This window comes from Leopardus geoffroyi, chromosome E1, assembly GCF_018350155.1.
Source record: "Leopardus geoffroyi isolate Oge1 chromosome E1, O.geoffroyi_Oge1_pat1.0, whole genome shotgun sequence".
Lineage (NCBI taxonomy): Eukaryota > Metazoa > Chordata > Mammalia > Carnivora > Felidae > Leopardus > Leopardus geoffroyi.
In genome coordinates this window covers 25,774,065-25,796,690 of record NC_059330.1, presented here as the reverse complement: position 1 = coordinate 25,796,690, position 22,626 = coordinate 25,774,065, and the positions used below count along the sequence as shown (strand labels likewise).

The window sequence follows — 22,626 nt, the reverse complement described above, 5'->3', positions numbered from 1 at the left end:
TCAGGCCTGTCAGTTGTTGCCTGCAGCAATAAGGACAAGTTGGGAATTCTTCATACTGGAACTTCATCTGCCAGCTGCATTCACACATTTTCACCACCTGAATAGTTGATTCTCTTCAACTCCCATGTGACTCATTTCAGCATACAGTGTTTTGAAATGAATATTTGATCAGTCAGGGTAAAAGGAGATTTGGACTTATCTGAGGTGTCACCATAATGCACTTTAAGTAATTCTAAGTATCAGGAGCTAGGTGTCTTAGGTCCCACGCTTTGCATATTTCTGAGATGGGCCTGTGATCCTAATTAAATATGATTCAGTGGGATAAGCCATGTAAAAGCACCTAGCACAGTGTTGGGCACAGACCTGTTTATCAATAAATACTGGCTTTCCATATCTTTTACTTCTATCTAATGGTGAATATCCTAAAGATTCCTCATAGATCCCTGGGAGATGGGGATCTCATACTGCCAAAGAAACTTAAGAATCACCCTAATTTTGTCATAACTCTAAACTCTCACCCAAATATGAACCCAAGAAATAAAGAAATACAGTGGAGTTTTTAAAATTGCTTCATGATTTAAGGATTTCAACAGTTTGCCTCTGATGTGCCTTCATGTGATTTTGTTTTTATCCTACTTGGGGTATAGTGAGCTTCTTGAAACTTTGAGAGTTCAGGTCTTTAAGTAATTTTGGAAAATTCTCAGCCATTCACTTTTTTTTTTTTTTTTTTTTTGCCCTTTCCCTCCTTGTCATCCATGTGTAACAACCACATACATTAGACAGTTTAATATTACCCCACATACTTCTCACACTGAGTTGTTTTATTTCATTATTTTCTTCTCTCTGTGCTTCAGTCTGATAATTTTTGACTTGTTTTTGAGTCTCTGATCCTTTTCTTCTGCATCCATTCAACTATTAAGCCCATTCCACAACTTATTTAAGGTATATTTTTCAGTTTTAGAATGTCAGTTTGATTTTTTTATGAATTTTGTCCATCTATTCCTCACTCCAATAAAGAAATAATATTCAAATGTAGGTTTTCATTTTAAAAATTACATGTAACATTATACGGAAATATTAAAAACTTCTTTTTAAGATTAAGACAAGAATGTTCAATATCTTCACTTCTATTCAACATTTAGCTGGAATGTCTAAGCAAGTACAATAAAGAGGAAAAAGAAATAAAAGGTATAAAGATGAGAAAGAAAGAAAACCATCTTTGTTTGCAGATCAATGACTACATAGTAGAAAATCCAAAGGAATCTATTAGAATACATGAATTTAGAAAGGAGGGCACTCGTGATGAGTGCTGGGTGTTGTAGGTAACTGATGAATCACCAAATTCTACACCTGAAACTAATATTACACTATATGTTAACTAACTGGAATTTAAATAAAAACTTGAAGATTTAAAAAAAAAAGAGGTTTCTGGATACAAGTTCAACATACAAACAAAATTATGTAGTCTATATGCTATGAAAAAAAGTCTGAAAAATGAAACACAATACGCTATTTATACTAGCATCAAAACATCAAATAATTGAAGTAAATTTTATAAAATATGTTTAAGACTTCTACATTGAAATGTAACAGTAGTAGGAGAAATTAAAAAGGCCTAACTAAATGGAGAGCTATAAAATGTTCATGGGTTAGAAGACTGAATATTTTTAAGATGTCAATTATCCAAAATTTGATCCAATGAAATCTCATCTAAATTTCTGTAGAGATGATTATACATTTAATGTGTATGTATACAAGGATATAGTTATATCTCAGTGATTTTCAAACATTTTTTGATTCAGGACCCTTTTGTGCTCTTAAAAATTGAGGTTTTCAAAGAGCACAAAAGGTTTATGTATTTTATATCTATCAACATTGAAAACATTTATGTATTAACTCATTAAAATACAAGAAACTCCCTATGTATTAACATAAGTGATATTTTTTATTCAAAATTTCCAAACTGAAAAATAATGAGAAGAATGTCATTTTTCCTTTTTTGGACAGAAACTTTTATAATAAACAACAGGTGGATTCTCTTATCAATTTGTGCATTCAATCTGTTGTGATATGTTGTTTTGGTTGAGTATGTGAAGACAAGTTGGCCTCACTCAAAAATGTAACTGGAGAAGGATAGAGCATATTCAGATCCTGAGCCTTTTCAGATTCTTAGAATATTCTTCTTTGAGATGACCCTTAACAAGTTAATTGAAACAATATCAATTAACTTTTGTAGTCTGTTACATGAAAATCCTTTGTCCTTCTTACATTTGGAATGAGTCCATTACCCATACATACTTTTGTAATATAATAAAATTGGTCTTTCAGAAAATATTTCAGATCTCCAAATGTGGATTTATATTATTATATGACATAAAAATATCACACTAGTTAATATCACCACCTATCTCATCAGAAATGTCTTTAAGTGAGGCGCCTGGGTGGCGCAGTCGGTTAAGCGTCCGACTTCAGCCAGGTCACAATCTCGCGGTCCGTGAGTTCGAGCCCCGCGTCCGGCTCTGGGCTGATGACTCAGAGCCTGGAGCCTGTTTCCGATTCTGTGTCTCCCTCTTTCTCTGCCCCTCCCCCGTTCATGCTCTGTCTCTCTCTGTCCCAAAAATAAACGTTGAAAAAAAAATTAAAAAAAAAAAAAAAAGAAATGTCTTTAAGTATTGGGAGCTTATTAAACAGTGGTAGATACATGGATATATGATTTTCAATTTTCCAAGTTTTAATTGAAAATGATTTTTATCATTGGTAACAAATATTGTCAGTTGTTTTCTTTAAAGTGGCAGGCCTATTTTGTTTATTTTTGAGAAAATTTTTGCCAAATACCCAGGTTTGAATAAACAAAGTTTGCCAGTTGTTCTTTCTAATAAAATAGTATTCCATGAAAATAGTTGCTAGTTCAGTTCACAATAATCACACAAGTGCATTTTGTCAAGACAACTATCATTCATTAATTCAACTGTGATATATAGAATAATAAAAAGAAGTATACAAGCAGCAAAATTGAATAAAATTTTCACATGTCAATGATTTTGTCTGTATCATAGACATTCTTAAGTAATTGTAGCTTTTTTAAACTATGAGTGAGTACCCATAGCTACAAGCATAGTTTGGTACCACTGCTTTCACTATGCTAAGATGCCATCAGTTTTATCAACCACTGCTTCCGCATCATCTGTACTTAATCAACACAGCATAAAAAAGAAAGGCCAATAATCACTTCATATTACCATAAAAATAGCTTTCAAGCACCGATCCCTTAAAAGTGTCTTGGGGACTTCCATAGGTCAGTGGACCACACCAGGAATTACTGGTATGTATATACATACACATGCGTTTGGAAATGCAAAGAATCTAGAGTAGCCAAGACAGACATGAAAAGCAAAAGTGAAGATATTAAACTGCTATATCTCTTACTAAAATGCTACAATATTAAAACAGTATCATATTGGTGTAAAGGCAGATACACACACACACACACACACATACATACATACACGCACACACACACACACACACACACACACACACACACATCAAAGGAACATAATAGAGAATCCAGGAAAAACATGGATTTTTTAAAAAGGCAGCAATGAAATTCATTGGAGAAAAAAAGTATCTTTTTGATAAATAGTGCCAGATGAAATTGCATGGAAGAAACTGAACCTTGATCTTTGCCTTATAGCATGATAAAAAATAATTTGAAAAGGTTCATATACCTAAATGCAAAAGCCAATACTATACAATTACTAGAGAAAAGCATCACTCAAGACTGGGTGGAATGGGGAAAAATTTTTGTTTAAAACACAAAACATAAAAGGAAAAACAGTGGAAAAATTGGACTTCTGGCTGTCAAAAACCACCAATATGAAAGTGAAAAGGCAATAAACTAAAAGGAAATATTTGTAAAATATGACAGAAGACCTACATCCAAAATATTTAAAGAATTTAAATGTAATAAGACAACAGACCACATAAAAGTTCACTTCACAAGTACATTACAAAAGAAGATCTCCAACTGGCCAGAAAGTATATTCAAGGTACTCAGTATTGATATTCATCAGAGAAAAGCAAATTGAAACTACCGTTTACATTTACAAGAATGGCTCATACATTTTTTTTTAAATTTTTTTTTCAACGTTTTATTTATTTTTGGGACAGAGAGACAGAACATGAACGGGGGAGGGGCAGAGAGAGAGGGAGACACAGAATCGGAAACAGGCTCCAGGCTCTGAGCCATCAGCCCAGAGCCGGACGCGGGGCTCGAACTCACGGACCGCGAGATTGTGACCTGGCTGAAGTCGGACGCTTAACCGACTGCGCCACCCAGGCGCCCCTGGCTCATACATTTCTAAGAATGAAAAATGGCATAGTCATTTTGGAATACCTTCTTGGAGGTTCCTAATAAAGCTAAAGACATGCCTACTTCTTGAGCCAGCAATTCCAGTCCTAGGTATATGCTCAAAATATATGCATGTATATGTAAAAAAAAAAAGTGCATATGTCAAAAAAGAAGGCTTGTACAGTAAAGTTTATAGCAGCTTTATTCATAATAAGCTAAAAGCAGAAAACAGTAGGACAATGGATATATAAAAGCATTTTTTTAATGTTTATTTTTGACAGAGAGAGAGAGAGAGAGAGAGAGATTGTGAGTGGAGGAGGGGCAGAGAGAGAGGGAGACACAGAACCTGGATTAGGCTCTAGGCTTCTGAGCTGAGCTGAAGTCGGCCACTTAACCAGCTGAGCCACCCAGGCTCCCAGGACAATGGATACATAAACTGTATTATATTTGTACTATATTGCAATGTAAAAAAAGGAACTAGTAACACATGTAACACCTGGATGAACTCAAAACCATTAAGAACCCAGACACAAAAAAGTATCTATAAAGTTTAATATAGATAAAACTAATTTATGATGATAAAACTCATAGTGGTCATCTCTAGCTCAAAGGTAGTATTGACTGGAAGGGGCATGAAGGAAATTTCTGGAATGATGGAAATATTCTAATTTATTCTGAGTAGTGATATACATAGGTATAAAAATTCATCAAGTTGTATGATTAAGATATGTACATTTCTGCTACATATAAATTTTACCCTGATTTTTAAAAATTCTTCAAAGGTGATCCAAAGTACAAATTTATCAATTTCTCAAGCTGGAAGGGGCTTTGGAAATAATCTACTTCAATTCCTTCATTTTATGGTAGAAAAGTCTTGGGTTTTGAAGCAATTTCCCAAACAGGTAATTACAGGCAAAGTTGAGAACAGAGCCAAAGATTCACAAGTTACTAGTCTCTATTCTTTACACTACACCAACTTTACAAAACAAGACTTTTTCCTGGGAACAATTATTTTCACTTCGATTATTTGCTTTAGCTTTTCTCTGACAGTTTTCAACAATATCCAGGGGACTATCATGAGCTCTGGTTCCGACTAGTTGCCCGGGTGAGGTCCCAGGCTGCTTTTTAATTGCTCACTGGGCTTATATATTCAATGGAAAGAGACTCTTTTGTTTCTTTCTAAGTTTATAGATGGCACCTATAAGCATAAGCCTCTCAGGCTCTTGGACACAATTTAAAATAGCGTGGCACTAACAGTTTGACACTAACGTCACTAAGACAAATGGAATTCCCGGTTCAGACTTAAACAAATTCTAATACTGCCCCCAATATTGTCCCTCTGCCACCACAGTCTCAGGCAACAGACTGCATAAACAGTCCAGCCTTGTATTAAAGATGTAGTAATAAAGGTACAAAAAAGGAAAGTTGGGTCTTTTGGCCAAAAAGCCCCTTGTAAATATGTGGCACCCCGGTGTATCAACAGTAGGGAGAATTCCATCAATTCCTTCTCAAAATGCTTAGGAAAGACTTAAAGTCATGTCAAGGACTTGGTGCTTGCAATAGAGAAAGCAAAGGCGAGGTTTTAGTTGACACAAAGATTTATTCAAAGAAGCAATGTGTCAGCAGAAAAAAGCTTTCCCAACAGCTTCTTCTACTTCTGTTTACAATTTCTTCATCTTCAAGTGGGGCACTTTTTTTTCTTAATTGTGCTGAGCTAAAATTTTCCACATTGTTAACTTGAATTTCATCTTCTAACATCCTATAAATATTAGAAAGAAGAATGAGAGGAATATTTAAGTCAGAAGGAGAGAGATGTGGCTGATCACCTTCCTCATGGACAAAATCAGGTCTTTTCCCTATGCTCTTAATCTCTAACACCTATTTTTGATTCTATACAGACAAGTAGGTGTTCATTAGAGTTGAAACAAAGCATAAACTTCCTGTTTTCTAATAAAAAAGCCAGTCTTAATATCTGAATTCGAATATTTGCTAACTGTCTCAAGCATAAATAGTGTCAAAGTAAAATTGCTGACCTCCTTTTTCCTCTCTGAGGGACTGTTCACAGTTCACGACTAAGCCTTCTTTTAATTTCATCCTCATCCATAATCCTCTTACTGATCCCACATAGGCTTTGAATACTCAAGGTACAAGTATGCCTGGGGTTTTCGTCACCTTATAATCACAAAGAATATATGGAAGTCCATTAAATGAAAGCCACATCATGTATTCAAAGAAATATATCAATATTTCTAAAGAACTTTATATCCTTTATATCTGAGAATTATTTTAGGAAATAATGAACATGTCCCTGCCAAAAAAAGAAAAACAATTTTTTTGTGTGTGGGGGACCTTAAACTCTTTTTACAGACGCAGAGAAGACTAGATAGGTAGGAAACATCACTTGTTGAAAGTTTCAACAAATGTTCAAAACCACGATTATAATGTCATGGCTTTCATCATTCAGCTCTAGTTTTTAAAATCACGGCACTAAGTTGCCTCCCCATTGGAAGACTAATGGTGTTTCTTACAAATCTCTTTGCTTCTTACCACCAGCATCTCTTGTGTCTCTGATAGCGGTAAGACACAGTGACTAAGCTTGTCTGCCTCAGACTGGAATGACAACTGTAGATACAATGAAATATAATCCCTAGGAATATTCTTCCCCCAGCATATCAGAAAAATCTCTGTAAAATAAAAGCATGCCCCAAGTGAACGTCCTTCCTTCCAGCAGAGGTTTGACTTAAATAACCTCCTTGTTGCCTACACAATCATACTTCTCTAGTAAGTACCTTTTTTAAAAAAAAAAGTCTGATGCATCAAATGCCAAATACACAAAGCAGGCACAAATGATCGTTACAAAATCAGTCAGAGCAGGCCCAAAAAAATTATTACAAAATCCACCAAATCAAATCAGTTTGGGTTTTAAGTATATCATTTTCTTCAGTATACAAATTACTTTGCTAATGGGAAAAAATGGGTGTCGAAAAAGTATCTCCTGAATTAACAAATCTCTTTGAAATTATTTAGATTACTTCAACTGTACAACAAAAATAATATTCCTCTTAAGTCAAGAACATCAAATACTAAGTCTGGAACATTGTCCTTATTTGTAGAAATACTTGACATAACACTAATACCTTATTTATCAAAGCCTACTCTACAGGATAAGAACTCATTTTGCTTAACTGTCACAATTTTCCTTCTACTGTCATCTTCCTCAGGAATGTACATAAATACTGCTCCTACCACTTCCAATAACATTTTCTCTATTAAAATGTTTACTTTAGTAGAGTTTGACAAAGAGGCCTGCTCTTCATATGAACCAGGCATGAGTCTGTCTTTAAATCTCAGTTGCTTTGAGTTCTTTCTTGGTAAACATCAATTTCCATAGTAAAACCACAAATGAGGAGAAGCAAACTTAGGATGAACCAGATCTTTCTAGGCTTTCTGCCTGGAGGGCTCAAAAGCAACTTTAGAGCTGTTATTAAGTTACTCAACAGGTATAGCCTACAGGTCTGGGAATGAGAGATCAGTCACCAATGTGAGAAACAAAGTTTGAATAGGATATTGGCAGCTATATTTCTACTTTTCCTTCAGAGGTCCTATATCTTTATCAAAAGAAGGACACAGGTTATAAAAAAAAAACAAACAATGAAAAGAAATTCTTAGATAGCTGACCGAAAGGAAATGTACAGAGAAAAAAAGTACTTCATCTAGAAGTATTATCTATGATTTGGAGACACTGATGTTAAAGAAAAATGGAGTAGTTCCTTCAAATCTCATTTGTCCTACGTAGCCTGTGTGTATAAGGGTAAAATCCTATAAAGTATCTTTCCAGAATGGTCTTCTTCTTGGTCAAGAAGGGAACATCTCATAATTATCTAAACTCAAAATTTAGCTAGGATAGTACATTTTGACTCACCAAAGTTCAGATGAAACATGCTGTGGGAGTGACATCTACTTATAAAGCAGTTATAGTTCTGCCAGTCTAAATACACATATTTATATAGAGACAGTAAGAAGCTGGTTCATACGTATCTAAAGGCATAGAATTTATGCCATGCCTAAATCACTGAAGTTAATAAGCAAAACATACATATTTTGGGAAATGTATTTCGATGTGAAGGAGTGAAGCACAGATATACTAGATGATCAAGAAATTATAAAAACAAAATTTCTTAGCAAAAGTGGTATAATGCTCTGCTGATCTCTTTTAGTTTGAACAGAATAACACTGCCAGATAAATAGATAGAGCTCTAAAACATAACACGCTATAAATAAATAAATAAAGTATAAATAAAACATTTTCATTTTGAAAATTGTTACAACTGTCAAAGATTTAGTCATATCACATTAAATTTCATTTCATTAAATACCTCTGAAAAGTAATCATATGAAAAATAATTACCGCACCACTAGTTTAGACAGAGCAATTGCTGTCACTAAAATAGAAGGATAGTTATAAAATGTGCCACAAGAACAATTAAAAAGACAATACATTTAATTGTATAAATTGCTTGAAGGTTAAGACAAAGCCATGAAGACCATTCAGAGGAGGCACCACAGTGGTCTTATCTCTAAGCAAAGGCAATCAGAACTCCAGATAAGCATCTTCATAATATGCAGCTGACTCCAATGGTCATAATCAGAGAAGTACTTCCTGGTTCAGGAGCAGTTATACAAATTTATTAGACTCTTTTTAACAGAAAAATCTAAAACAGAATTTTCCCATGAGCTTCTTTTTATAAGGAACCCGAACCATTTAGTCTCTAACTTCCCTAAATATCAGTAGAAAAGTAAGTCTGTTACAACACCGGTCCTACTGGATAAAGTAGATTAAGTTTCCCCAACAAGATATTATTTTCACTCACTTAAAAAATACGTTGAACAATAGGGATCCAAACCATTTGAGAGGCAGAGAATTATTCATAATAGTCCGACTCCTCATCTATAGGGTTTCTTTAGCTCCAAGTTACAGAAAGCAGCACACACATTTCATTGCTCTGTCTCAGAAAGGAACTATGGCTTTCTGGAATGAAAACAGGCTTAGAAAAGTAACAACAGAGCTTAGTCACCAAGAAGCTCTTTCTCTACTCAAAAAGATTATCACTTTCAGGCAGAGGCTCAGAGCTGTAGAACAATACCCTAGAATCTCCTACAATGTGTCTCTGATGGAAATATGAGTGAATCAAGGGCAAAGATGTTTCCTTTTTTAAACATCATTTTAAAAACTCTTCTTGCAGCAGATTTAAATCAAACTATGGTTGCCAATAGTGCACTGATATTCCTCTCTGTGGCATGAGGATATCTTTACAAAGAGCTAAAATTGATATACTGCTATATGATAAATGTGGAGTATCATTACCTCAGAGTAAAGCGCTGAATATGGCAACTTTTAATAACGCACAACAACTGCTTTAGTGATGTGTGTTTTACTTGACTGGGAGTCACCTGACTCTAAAACATTAATAATATGGCAGTTCAAGAATGTTAAACCCCTACAACAAAGGCTACTACTGTAATCTTGAATAAAATACTTTAGGTTACAATACATCACTTCCAGGATTCACAATTTTTAAATGATAATTCCAGATGAGCAAGATCTCTTAGCACTCTCAGATCGAAACTATCAAAAAGATTTATTGTTTGAGACACCTATCTCAATATTTCATTCAATGCAGGGAAGGAAGGCTAGAGACTTCACACGTTTCTGTGCTTGTTTCCAGGGGACAAGCATGGTTGCCAAGCGAAAGCAGAAGGACAAGTATGAGCCCTCTCAAGCAAGAGTCTACACTATAAACGAAGGCACAGCCCTGGATGAGGACAGCTCAATCAGACACAAGGTCCGATCCACTGAGAGAAAAAAAATCAGAAAGCTAAGAAAATGTACAAAACCATTTAGCTTTCAAACTTCAAAATACATCCAGACACAGAATCAGAAACAGAAGCTTTGGTCTTTAAAAAGTGACCTTCACAAATCAGTTTTGTGTTTGTTTCCATTTTCTTTCACAGTTTAAGCCTCAATCAAATCAGCAGTCTCTGGGGATTTTGAAATTGCTATAGATTAAAATCCTGTCTGACTCAACTGTTTGACTAATGCCGAGTATTTAATAATTCCACTCAGGAGAGACTTTTTCTTGATGAAACCCTGCTGTATGCTAGCTTCAGATGCTCTGCAGCTGCACCATAATATAAAGCATCACTGTCCTTATTTTCTTTATCAATGCATTCAGAGATGAAAAATGTAGTATTATAAACAGTTCTATTACTTGGCAGACCTGGCAGAACACAGTTTTACAATACTAATGCAGCAACTATCACCTACAGAGGCAAAGACCTACTTCCAGATACTAATGATACATAGCCATGGCTTGATTCCAAGGATAGGTGGTTAATAACTGTGATAGATAGACTAAAGTTAAGTTAATGAATTTCTAAACTTTATGCTTTCAATAATAAAACCATTTAAGTTACAGCACTTGGACTCTACTTCCACAGATCGAGCACTTTGATACTCAACAGGTTGAGTAAATTGAATCCATATATTGTATTTACGTTCTCTGTCAAGGTTGCTTCTCCACATTTGAGAGATCAAAGGCAAAACAGTGATCAACCCTGTAGCCTTCAATACTGTGTTCATTACATTTAATCAAGTGCCAACCCCACAGCATCATTCACGAAACTTAACAATACTTAAATGCATGGCATTGTTTAGCAACAAATGTAGGCACAGTATTGGTTTAACAGATACACACATACACACATGCACACATATCCCAAAACAAAACAAAACAAAAAAAAAGAAGAAGAGGAAGGCAAAAAAAAAAAAAAACAAAAAAAACACCATTCTCTACATTGTGCAGGAAAAGAAATTTAAAATGCACAGAACTCTCCAGCACACATTTTAGAGGTGGTTTTCTACCTGAGGCAGCATCAATCACGGTGGAAATTCCCCTTCGATCAGAGACTGGACGGGATGACCCTGGCATGCTGACTGGGTCAGAGCGGACCGGCTGGATCCTGCAATGCAATTTAATTTAATTCACATATGTTACTGGCATCAAAACTGTCGCATGCTACAACAGACCTTAAATCAGGAATGCTGGAATAGGCCAATCCATTAAAGAACCATTCATTCTAAAACTAGACAAACGGGGGAACTGTAGTTCCTAATTCTTGCACAAAGCTGAAGGACTGCAAATATTCCCTACACTCCGGGCCCCTTCTTCTCTTTGTAAGTTATTCAATAGATTTTAAGTAAGGGATCGAAAAATTGACATTAATTCAAAAGGATAAATTTAATATAATGGGAAAGGAAACAAAATACTTTATACCAAAACCTTTGACATTTCCAAAGGACAGATATGAGAGTTATAACACTCTTAAAATTCATGAATAGCACCATAGCTAGTAACACGTGCCATAAAATGCAGCATATACTAGATATAAAATTTTGAGCAACTCCCTTATGATCCTTAATGAAGGTTACTTTATATATGACAAGAAGCAGAGGAAAACAAAGCTGTGTTCAAATGTGTGGGCCAGAGGCTTAGCTAGGATCACTACCATCTGAGTTACCTCCATAAAATTACCAATTAGCATGTGAGAATCAATTAGTTTCATCAAAACTGAAATTTACTACATATAATTTCAAGTTGCTTAGGAATGATAAATCTACAAATACAGAGTCTATTTCCAGCTGTCTTAGATTAATACTATTAACATAAAAATACCTGTATGACTAGAAGATCTGAGAGCCTAGGCAACATAGAGGAATAAAAACTTGTCATAGCAATACAAACATGCATTTTTGGCAAATTCATTCATTCAATGAGTATTTGGTGAATATTAATCATGCCATCAGTATTATTTTAGGAACAGGCAGAAACGAAACATGAAATGTAAGGTGTACGTGTGGATATATGGTATAGCAGGTGCACATTCCTGGCTGATGCAAAAGAAAAGTGTGAAAATGAGTGCAATAGGTAATAAAAGCTCAGAATGAGAAAATGGGGGAATGAATACATGGTCCGATAGATCTTGTGGAGCTGTAACAGGAATTGGATGTGAATACAGTAACAGGATGTGTGCATATGCAGAGGAGCAAGAAGTGCTCTTTAAGCACAGAACTGGAACAAGAAGACCGTTGGATTGATGACTAAGCATGGCAAATGCAGGGCATCTTGAGGAGCATGATTTGGCAGAAGCATAGAGTTCATAGTGGATACTGGTGGAAGAGAAGCGGTTGATAAGCGCCATGGACAGGTTATAGAAGCCTAAAATACCAAGTACAGACTTCAGAAAAAGAGTAGTTATTGAAAGCTCAGTTTAAACTTACGTGTATTTGTTGTGTGAGTAAAAGAAATGGGAGACAGGTGAAGGACAATGCATTTGATTCAGCATTGGAAGATGGAAGCTAGAAATACTGATATACAAATACTGGTCACTGCTATTGTGGACAACATGTACCACCCAGCATTCGTTCTACCCCAGCTGATTTTGCTAAACCAGTCATGGTAATCTCATCATCTCAGGGCAGAGATTAGTCAACTCCATGATGGGCAGGCCTAAGAAAATTTGGGCCAGTGGGAGAAGAGGAGCTGGTGTCTGGAAAAGATGTTTTCTGGTTCTTAAGAGAAAAGAAGCTAGACAGATATGATCAATTTATCCAAAGTAAAGCCCCCTCCTGGTCTAAATAGTTTAAGTGGGCTAATAAATTTCCCGTTATTAATTCAATCTATATTGTGGTGTCTGAAAAATCCAGAGTTATGGGTGGGGTGTACATGGGGTTATAGATGAAACAAGGCTGGTCACGAATTGATGTGTTGAAGTTGGCAACAGATACATGGGGACTTATTCTATTATTTTCTTTAACTTTTAATATGGTTATATATGTTTGAAATTTTTCCATAATAAAAATGACAAAAATAAAAACAAACTGGTAGAGGTGATGGAAATGTCCTGGAATTAGATAGTGGGGATATTGCTCAAAATAGTGAATATACTAAAAACCACTGAATTATGCAGCGAATTTTATGTTATGTGAATTATGTATCATTTAAAATAAAATAACATGAATAAGGTCTGAGGACCTAATGTATAATATGGTGACTATAATTGATAACACGGTGTTACATGAATGAAATCTGCTAAAAGAGGAGAACTTAGAGGTCCTCAAAAAAAAATCACTATATATATATATATATAGTGCTTATATATATATATAATATGCATATTATATATATACACACACACACTAAATATGTGAGCTGATGGATGTGTTAATTAAGCAGATGAAAAAATAAAATAATAAAGGAAAAGGAGCTATTCTTGAGTAGAAAACTAGACTTTGTATTTCAGCTTCTTTATGTGATCTATTTGTTAGGTCTCTGAATAAATATTTCATTCACCTTTTTTACAGTTTAAATCCCTCCCCCAAGTCAGGAGCTGCCATGAGTTTAAGCCATCCCTGATGTCCTTATGAATATGACAGTCAACTCAACACCTGCCTGTTCCCCACTTAGATCAGGATCTAGAGAGGCAGACTATCAGAGCACCACGTAATTCTTGGTGATACATTATGGAGTGCAGGACAGGGTACCAGATGTTAAAGGGTTAGGCTGTATCAAAAACATCTAAATAAGTTTTTACAATTCAAAGGACAAAATAAGGCTAACAGCCATGGTGTCATTGTACATAAGCCTAAAGAAACGTAGAAGAAATAGAGGTGAGGCACTAAGAGCAATAGTAAACAGGAATGAGGAGAATGTAAATAGTTGCATTTCTAGCTGGATGCTGGGCAGGAAATGGTACTAAACAGTCCACTTGCAACTGAAATAATGTAAGTCAAATCTGAATTTCCCATCAAAACTGTGTTCTAATGGAAGTTAAGGTTTTAACCAAGAGTCTATATGCTCATTATAAGAAAAAGGAAAGCCCTTAGGGAAAATTCTAGAAGGAGTTCAGAAAAGTAGCTTTGTCTGAAGAAGCAAGTTAGAGAGCTCTTAGATGAAGGGCTCTGTCTGAGGTAAAGAGTAATTAAGCAAGCTGGAGGTCACAAAGCAGAGGAACAGAGCTGTCTATATAGGAAAGCTAGAGATGTCCTCCAAAGAAAAGGGACAGGGGTTTATTACAGCACCAGGTGACAGTCATCAGAAAAAAAAAAGAACTTGTGAATAGTTCAATAAAGAAAATATATATAGTTTTATGGGTCATCTATTTTAAATGCTTATTATTATTATTTTTTTAAAATTTATATCCAAATTAGTTAGCATATAGTGCAACAATGATTTCAGGAGTAAATTCCTTAGTGCCCCTTATCCATTTAGCCCATCCCCCCTCCCATAACCCCCAGTTTGTTCTCCATATTTATGAGTCTCTTCTGTTTTGTCACCCTCCCTGTTTTTATACTATTTTTGTTTCCCTTCCCTGTGTTCATTTGTTTTGTCTCTTAAAGTCCTCATATGAGTGAAGTCATATGATACTTGTCTTCCTCTGACTGACTAATTTCACTTAGCATAATACCCTCCAGTTCCATCCACATAGTTGCAAATGGCAAGATTTCATTCTTTTTGATTGCCGAGTAATACTCCACTGTGTGTGTGTGTGTGTGTGTGTGTGTGTGTGTGTGTGTGAGTGTATGTGTGTGTGTGTGTGTGTGTGTGTGTGTGTGTGTGTACCACATCTTCTTTATCCACTCATCCATCGATGGACATTTGGGCTCTTTCCATACTTTGGCTATTGTTGATAGTGCTGCTGTAAACATTTGGGGTGCATGTGCCCCTTCGAAACAGCACACCTGTATCCCTTGGATAAATACCTAGTAGTGCAACTGCTAGGTCATAGCGTAGTTTACATGCTTTATTATTAACATTAAAGTACATGAGTGACTTAGAAACATGAATAACTACACACTAAATCATTAAGTTGAGGACTGATGACTTCCTGAAAATGGACTGGCTATCTAAACCAGATCACATTTAATAGTTGGTACCAGTGAAAACTGGCGTTAACACTCAGTACTGCCACTATTGCCTAACATCTTGGGGGAAAAGTCCCACTTCTGAAAAGCTGAAGATCTGCTAGGTTAAAAAAAAATGTATAGAGGAAAGAAATAAAGTACAAAGCAAACAAAAAATTAAAACACTGAAAAAGGTATTACAGGAGGCATGTTCCATTATATGAATTACTCTTTTTTTTAAATCTTTTAAATGTTTGTTTATTTTTGAGAGAGAGAGAGAGAGGCAGAGAGAGAGGCAGAGAGAGAGGGAGACAAGGAATCTGAAGCAGTCTCCAGGCTCTGAGCTGTCAGCACAGAGCCCATTGTGGGGCTAAAACCCATGAACTGTAAGATCATAACCTGAGCTGAAGTCAGACACTTCACCGACTGAGCCACCCAGGTGCCCAACTCTTTTTTGTTTTTTTTTTAAAGTTAGCTCTACACTCAATGTGGGGCTTGAACTCACAACCCTGATATCAAGTGTCACATACTTTACCAACTGAGCCAGCCAAGTGCCCCCCATGAATCACTCTTAAGGAAGAAACATTTGGGACTAATCTATCTCTGCAACACCTTTTGCATTGTTAGAAATGATATTGACAAAGAGATACATAAAAATATATTTCCAACATATGATTGGGACATATTTTTCCATAATTTTTAAAGAGATTCAAAAAAAGTGTCTATTTTAGACTTAAATAAGATACATTACAGAACTTTTTATAAGAGAAGACAAGGAAAGGGAGATTACATTGCATTAGACTAAGCCCTTCATTGTCATATCCTAATGTGTCAAGTCTGGGTGTAACAAATTAAATTGGTTAGCAAACCTGAGACCTAAAAAAGTCAAAAAGTTCTCCATTGCATTAAAAAAAAGATCTTTAATAATAAAAAGCATCCTTGTAAACTTTGTACTATGACTCTTACAAGTGAGGGTCAGAGAATACCTATGAGGAATATATAGATACAATCAACTATAAGTGAATTTATATCAATTCTTTCTCATCCAAAAACTTTTTAAAGCCTAAAAGAGGGAATAAGCAGGATTTGGATGAAGGTTGGTTGAAAGATGAAGAAGCGTCAGTAAGATCAGGAAAGGAGGGTACCCTCAGACTTTAAGCAGTTAGAAATAGGAGGAAAGCAGCATGAGATTTTATTATTATTATTTTAATGTTGATTTATTATTTTGAGAGAGAGACAGAGCACAAGGGGGAGGGACACAGAGGGAGGGAGACACAGAATACGAAGCAGGCTCCAGGCTTTGAGCCATCAGCGCAGAGCTCAACATGGGGCTCACACTCATGGACCCCAAAATCATGACCTGAGCTGAAGCCAGATGCTTAACCAACTGAGCCACCCATGCGCCCCTGAGATTTTTTTTTTTTTAATGCACTGGATATTAGGTTTAGGAAAACACAATCTGAAATACAAATACTTACTGAATGTGAGGAGAACCCACATAAGATTCTCCACCAATAATAATGAATCACAAGCTACAGTGCATGTATTTTGCACCATTAGTAGTGTGCCAAAAGGACACAGTAAATTAGGTAAATATAACCTAAGATGCTCATTACAAATGAATATATTAATCTACTTAAATCACTCCCCAATTCTTATTTCTTACCTGAGACTGTTGAGATCAAGATCATCTGTATCAAAATCCAAAAGGGGCTGTGGAGTATCACTTGGACCATGAGACTGCAACACAGATGAACTAGATGATATGACTGTGGTTTGGCCTGAGGGGTGGATGGTTTTGAACTGGAACTGTGGACCCATCCACAGACGTCTGTGGGGTCCAGTGTGCGTTACAATTTCTACCTGGAACAGATTAGAAATCATGATTTAAATGTATTATGACCTCCTTCAAAGAGCCTTTCATGATTCCCTCCATCTTGTCTCTGAACACCCTCTAAGAGAAGCCCATCTTAACCAAGTGGGAGAGGTAAGGGGCATCCACAATCAGAAGGCAATGGTAATCACAGCCTATATAAACATTCACTACCTCCCTGTACTGATTTTTACCACAATAAACAAAAAATTCATTGTGTGTGTGTGTGTGTGTGTGTGTGTGTATTTATATAGATGTGAATCCACACACACACACATGCTCCCCCACATACAGAACACAAAGTCACGTGAGAGTAAAAGGACCAGTTGCCTGCCTCATATAACTAGCATCAACTCCCTAGGAAGTACCTTTTTTATTCATTCTAGACAGTACTTACCACTTTGTGGCCATGCACTGAATACTACACCTATCAATTCACAGATTAAAAGTAATTCCTTCACTGAGGATCAAGCTCATGACAAACTTGAAGTTGTTCTTGAACTATCCAAGGAAAAGAAAAGGTCTGAAATAATTTTCAACACCCAAAGCCAGTTTCTTTCTACAATTAAATATTATAATATTTACTATACTGCCCTCAAAATTCCCCTAAATCAACTTTTAAATAAATGAAAAGAGTATTATATATTTTCTCTCAGACTAGATTTGTCTTCAAAATACTGTTATTCAATTAGAATGTTTCCTCCACTACCGATATGTGTGGCAAAACAGTAACACTAAAATGTTTACAAGTTTCATGCTCTATGGAGGGGATAGGGAATGGTGCCAATACTATAACAAAGACTTTAAAGATAATGCAGAGAGTAGAAGATAAAACCTGAAAATAAACATATCAAATGATTTTATACATGAGCAACTTGACTAAGACACTAAATATGCAAACATTTGGTGAAAAACTACTTCTCAATGTCTTTAATTGCTACATCCATGTCTGTATATACACTTCATAGAACTGACTTCCACATGCCGTATTTTTGCCCTGAGTTCATTTATATTTAATCACATTTCTCTGATTGCAGTGATTAATTCTTAACAAAACATAATTGAAAAGGTTCAGAGTGCAGCTCTGGGTTTGTTAAGTCCTAAAGGGCAAAAGCATCATGGTCTTGGAACAATATTCACAATCCCACTAATCACAGGGCAAAAACTACTCAGATTTAGGACAGTGATTTCTGATTCAAGTAGTTGTATTCCACAACACAAATTAGGCCACAGATAAAGCATTCTGTGTATTTTAAGCTCAAAACCATCCGTGTCACAGAGCCGAGAGGTAAACAGATGCCTATGCAATTTCACTGAGGCGATGGCCAGATGTTCCTATTCACTCTCCTGTTGTGTGCAGTACAAACATATTGTATATACTTTCACACTGACAGCACACATTACCCCTTTTTCTGATTGAAAAGTTGAAGTGAAGGACAGTGGGTTCTTTGCCAGCATTTTAGGTTTTTTTACTTCATCGTGGTATCTCCTCAAGGAAGGAGGCATCTCCATATACCAGGAGCTGAAGTATCAACCCTTTATCCAAAGAGCTTCCTGTGAGTACTTTAGGTGTAATGAAATGTATGTTACCTAGAAACAGTTTGATTCTAACTTCCAGATTCCCTTTTGTTTTTTGGGGCTACCCTCCCTGAGAAAGCAGTGAAACTGCATGGGCCTCCACTGAGGCACCTGTCTGATGAAAAGCCTCTGGATTGGTAATCTGAGACAGGTCATTAACTTCACCAAATGATGTCAGACTTGAGGCAGACATAACAGCATTTGTAATGAAGTCATTTGTAATCTCATCATTTTGAAATCTGCCCAAGTATCTTTTATTTCAAAGCCCTTGAGATGAAGACAGCTTCACCTGGCAAAGGGAGAAAGGGTCAGCTGAAGCTGTCACAGGACTGCTTTGGAGACCACTGGAAGCAGTAGTACGTGAGCTGAGGAAAAGAAACCCAGCTGGGCACAATCAGGACACGTGCAGATTAGAATGCTGAACTTTTCTAATCAAAGTATGGGCCCAATCTTCAGAAAATGTTGGCTCCACAAAACAAATCCCACAGATTGTTGAATGGTTGCACTTTCAACAAGGCCAATTCTTATTTTAACCCAAACAGTCCATCTGAAATCCAAGGTTCTAAGAGATATACATGGATTGTTTGAAAGAAATGCCTATTTTATACAGAGGGCTAATGTACACATACACATATGTATCTAATACATATAAAATATATGGATATACATCCCTGCAGCAGTACTTATAAGAAATTATTTATTTGAAAATTTTTTAAATGTTTATTTATTTATTTTTGAGAGTGAGTGAGAGTGAGACAGAGTGCGAGTGGGGGAGCGGCAGAGAGAGAGGGAGACACAGAATCCGAAGTAAGCTGCAGGCTCTGAGCTGTCAGCACGGAGCCCAATGGAGGGCTTGAACTCACCATCTGAGAGATCATGACCTGAGCTGAAGTCGGATGCTCAACTAACAGTCACCCAGGAGCCCCCTATAAGAAATTCTTAATATGGAAAGACAACTGATTAATTCTTGGTGATCCTACAAAGAGTTCCAAATTCTGCCTATTTTCCTCTAAGGAAAATAATTTTTCAGTTCTTAGAATTCATTAATAAAAACAGACAATGGATTTCTGTTCTCTTTCACTTTAGTAGGCCAAACATTTTACAGTTTTACCTGAGAAAGCCATTCTTCATCTTCCTGTCCACTATGGTCAGAAGCTAAACTGTCATAGGACCCATGCCGAGTAATGGGCCCAGGACTTCCAGGGGGAACCACTGTATGAGAAAGAAAACATACTTTAACAACTTTAACCCGTGCAGTGGAAAAATTAATGTGGGCACGACCATCCTGGATATTGTGTTAATTTTTAAGATAAAATACAACAGTAAATGCACAAAGGCAATTTAAATAATTAATGAACAAGAAAGACTGAATTTTTTAGGACTAAGAAAGATCTCCAATTAAGAGTATACTTTAAAAAATATCTATACAAATTTCGTCATGACATATATCAGTGTAAAAGAAATAAACAACCAACTACATCTTAACAGCGCAAGTACGTTAAGGAGCAGTGACAAATCCACTACACGTGCACCAGTGTATTTCATAGCCCTCAGGATTTAGGACATTTCAATCACCTCCAATTAACAAAGAAATTAATTTGATGCAGTTCCTATAATTTGTGAAGGAATTTTTGAAACAAATGCCAAGATTCTTTAAGAGTCTATTTAATAGTTACATATAAATTACAAGGCATAAAATATGCATTTTTAATTTAAAAACATTTTCAGTTCCTGAAACATTTCATTTATCCAAAGAAATATTTCATTTCCTTGGGCACTTCATTAGTTTCCCCAGTTCTTCAGTGGTGGAATATAGGCTGAAAACACAAAAAGCCTACTTTCTCACACAAAGAAGAACCTTTGCTTAGTCAAAGTGATAAAATTATTTAACAAACATTTGTTGAGTTCCTACTATAAACCAAATATTAACCCAATAAAAACTTAGCTTCTTTTTAAATATTTATTTGCTTATTTTTTATTATAAGATAGTCTTTATTTTTTGGAATAATTTTAAATTCACAGCAAAACTGAGCAGAAAGCACAGTAATTTCTCATATACTCTCTGCTTCCATGTATGATTTTAATACTGAGAGAAATAAAGCAGTGAAGTACTGGGGGAAATAGAAAAGGAAAAGTAGGGGGGGAAGGAGGGAGGAAAATAGGTGAGTATTAAAAAAGAAAAGAATTAGAAACAGAAAATTCTCTCATAATTTCCATCACCCAGAGATACATTCCTTGGCTACATTCCTAAAAAAGAAATAAAAGGATATGAACATATTTAAATATCTCAAAGCTTATTAGGAGTTATACACTTTCAGGAGCACTGACTGAGAACACAAATCTCACTGCACTCTTGCCAGAACAAGGTATCTTGAAGAAGTAAATCTTAGTGAAACAGATAACAGATGAAGTAGACTGAGTAGAAGAACCTTGGGCAAGATTGTAAAAGGATGTACACTCACAAAAACCTAACTTAACTTGGTGGCAGAGGACAAGTGGTACCTAAGCCATCAATTACCAGTCAGAGGGAAATAAATAGTATTCAAGTGTAAGATTTGCAGTGGCTAAAATGATTAGCTGCTATTTTTTCAAAATTATAGTTCTACTAGTGAGAGGCGTGTGGCCTTTGGCACAAAACACCAATGACCACCAAAGCATAACATCTGATTTCTTGCAATTCTAAATGATTACCATGAAGAAAAGAGTATCATAATAATTATCTAATTAATATTTAAGCATCCTCTTGGGAATAATTTTGGTGTATACTACAAAACTGTTAACTACATTTATGTTTGCAAAAGGCTGAGTTGTTTCTAAACCATTTATTATCTTTCCAATAAATAAATTTTATATTAAATTCTTAATACAGAACAGAGCAGTGGATCCTTCAAACCCTCTACAAACAGTAGTCGAGAAGGTAACTAAGGACAAATATTTAAAGGTTAGGACAGCCTTTGAAAAGCAGTTGAGGGCAAAGAAGATTTTAAGGAGGTGAGGGAATAGGCTGTACAGATATATGAGAGGAAAGTGTTACAAAGAGAATATCAAGTACAAAAATTTTTTAAGTGAGAACATAAAGGAAAATTTTCAGTAATTATTAGGAGGCTAGCATGGTTGGGTGTGAGGAGGCAGGTTGAGAGTGGAAGATGAGTCAGTAAAACAAAGGGGGCAGAGAGGGACGACAAACCTAGGGATTTTTGTTTTTTAAAGATAAAGCTATGGTAATGTGATGGAAAGATATAAGAAAGTTGTAATGCGAAGTGAGAAATTGCACCCTTTTATAACTAACTAGTATTTGATGAGAATTTTTCCAAGAGTTTATGTTGCATTCTCTACATGCTGAGTCAAAGCTAGTACTTGTCACAGAATAAGCACTCAGTAAGTATTAGGTGAAGGGAGTTTGGGGTTCTGGACTAAGTAATGGCACCAGAATGGTTGGACATTTATTTATCCATTATCAAAATGGGATAAACTTTAAATTTTTTTTTCAACGTTTATTTATTTTTGGGACAGAGAGAGACAAAGCATGAACGGGGGAGGGGCAGAGAGAGAGGGAGGCACAGAATCGGAAACAGGCTCCAGGCTCTGAGCCATCAGCCCAGAGCCCGACGCGGGGCTCGAACTCACGGACCGCGAGATCGTGACCTGGCTGAAGTCGGACGCTTAACCGACTGCGCCACCCAGGCGCCCCAAAATGGGATAAACTTTAAAAGAATATAGTGTCAGGGAGGGGGTAAGAAGGAGGACTGTAGATGAAAGAAGATTAGTCATGAGTTCATCATTGTTGAAGCTGGATGATAGGTACATGGAGCATCATTATTCTACTGTTTTCTAATTTTGTGTATGTTTGGCATTTCCCATAGC

At 35.9% G+C, this 22,626-nt stretch overlaps 1 protein-coding gene and 1 long non-coding RNA gene across 2 annotated transcripts in view; both read right to left on the bottom strand.

Annotated features, from left to right (window-relative positions):
* Positions 1-22,626, bottom strand: part of BCAS3 (BCAS3 microtubule associated cell migration factor) — a 620,462-nt gene that overhangs the window by 255,174 nt on the left and 342,662 nt on the right. Inside the window, exons 22-24 of the mRNA XM_045490037.1 lie at positions 19,874-19,974; positions 16,978-17,174; positions 11,274-11,371 (exon numbers count right to left, since the gene is read on the bottom strand). Of these exons, the coding sequence (XP_045345993.1) occupies positions 11,274-11,371; positions 16,978-17,174; positions 19,874-19,974 (396 nt within the window). The remainder of the gene's footprint in view (positions 1-11,273; positions 11,372-16,977; positions 17,175-19,873; positions 19,975-22,626) is intronic.
* Positions 5,936-11,266, bottom strand: LOC123603368. The gene is made up of 2 exons (XR_006714852.1): positions 9,223-11,266; positions 5,936-6,110 (listed from the first exon to the last, which is right to left on the bottom strand). It is a non-coding gene; the product is annotated as an uncharacterized LOC123603368 (long non-coding RNA).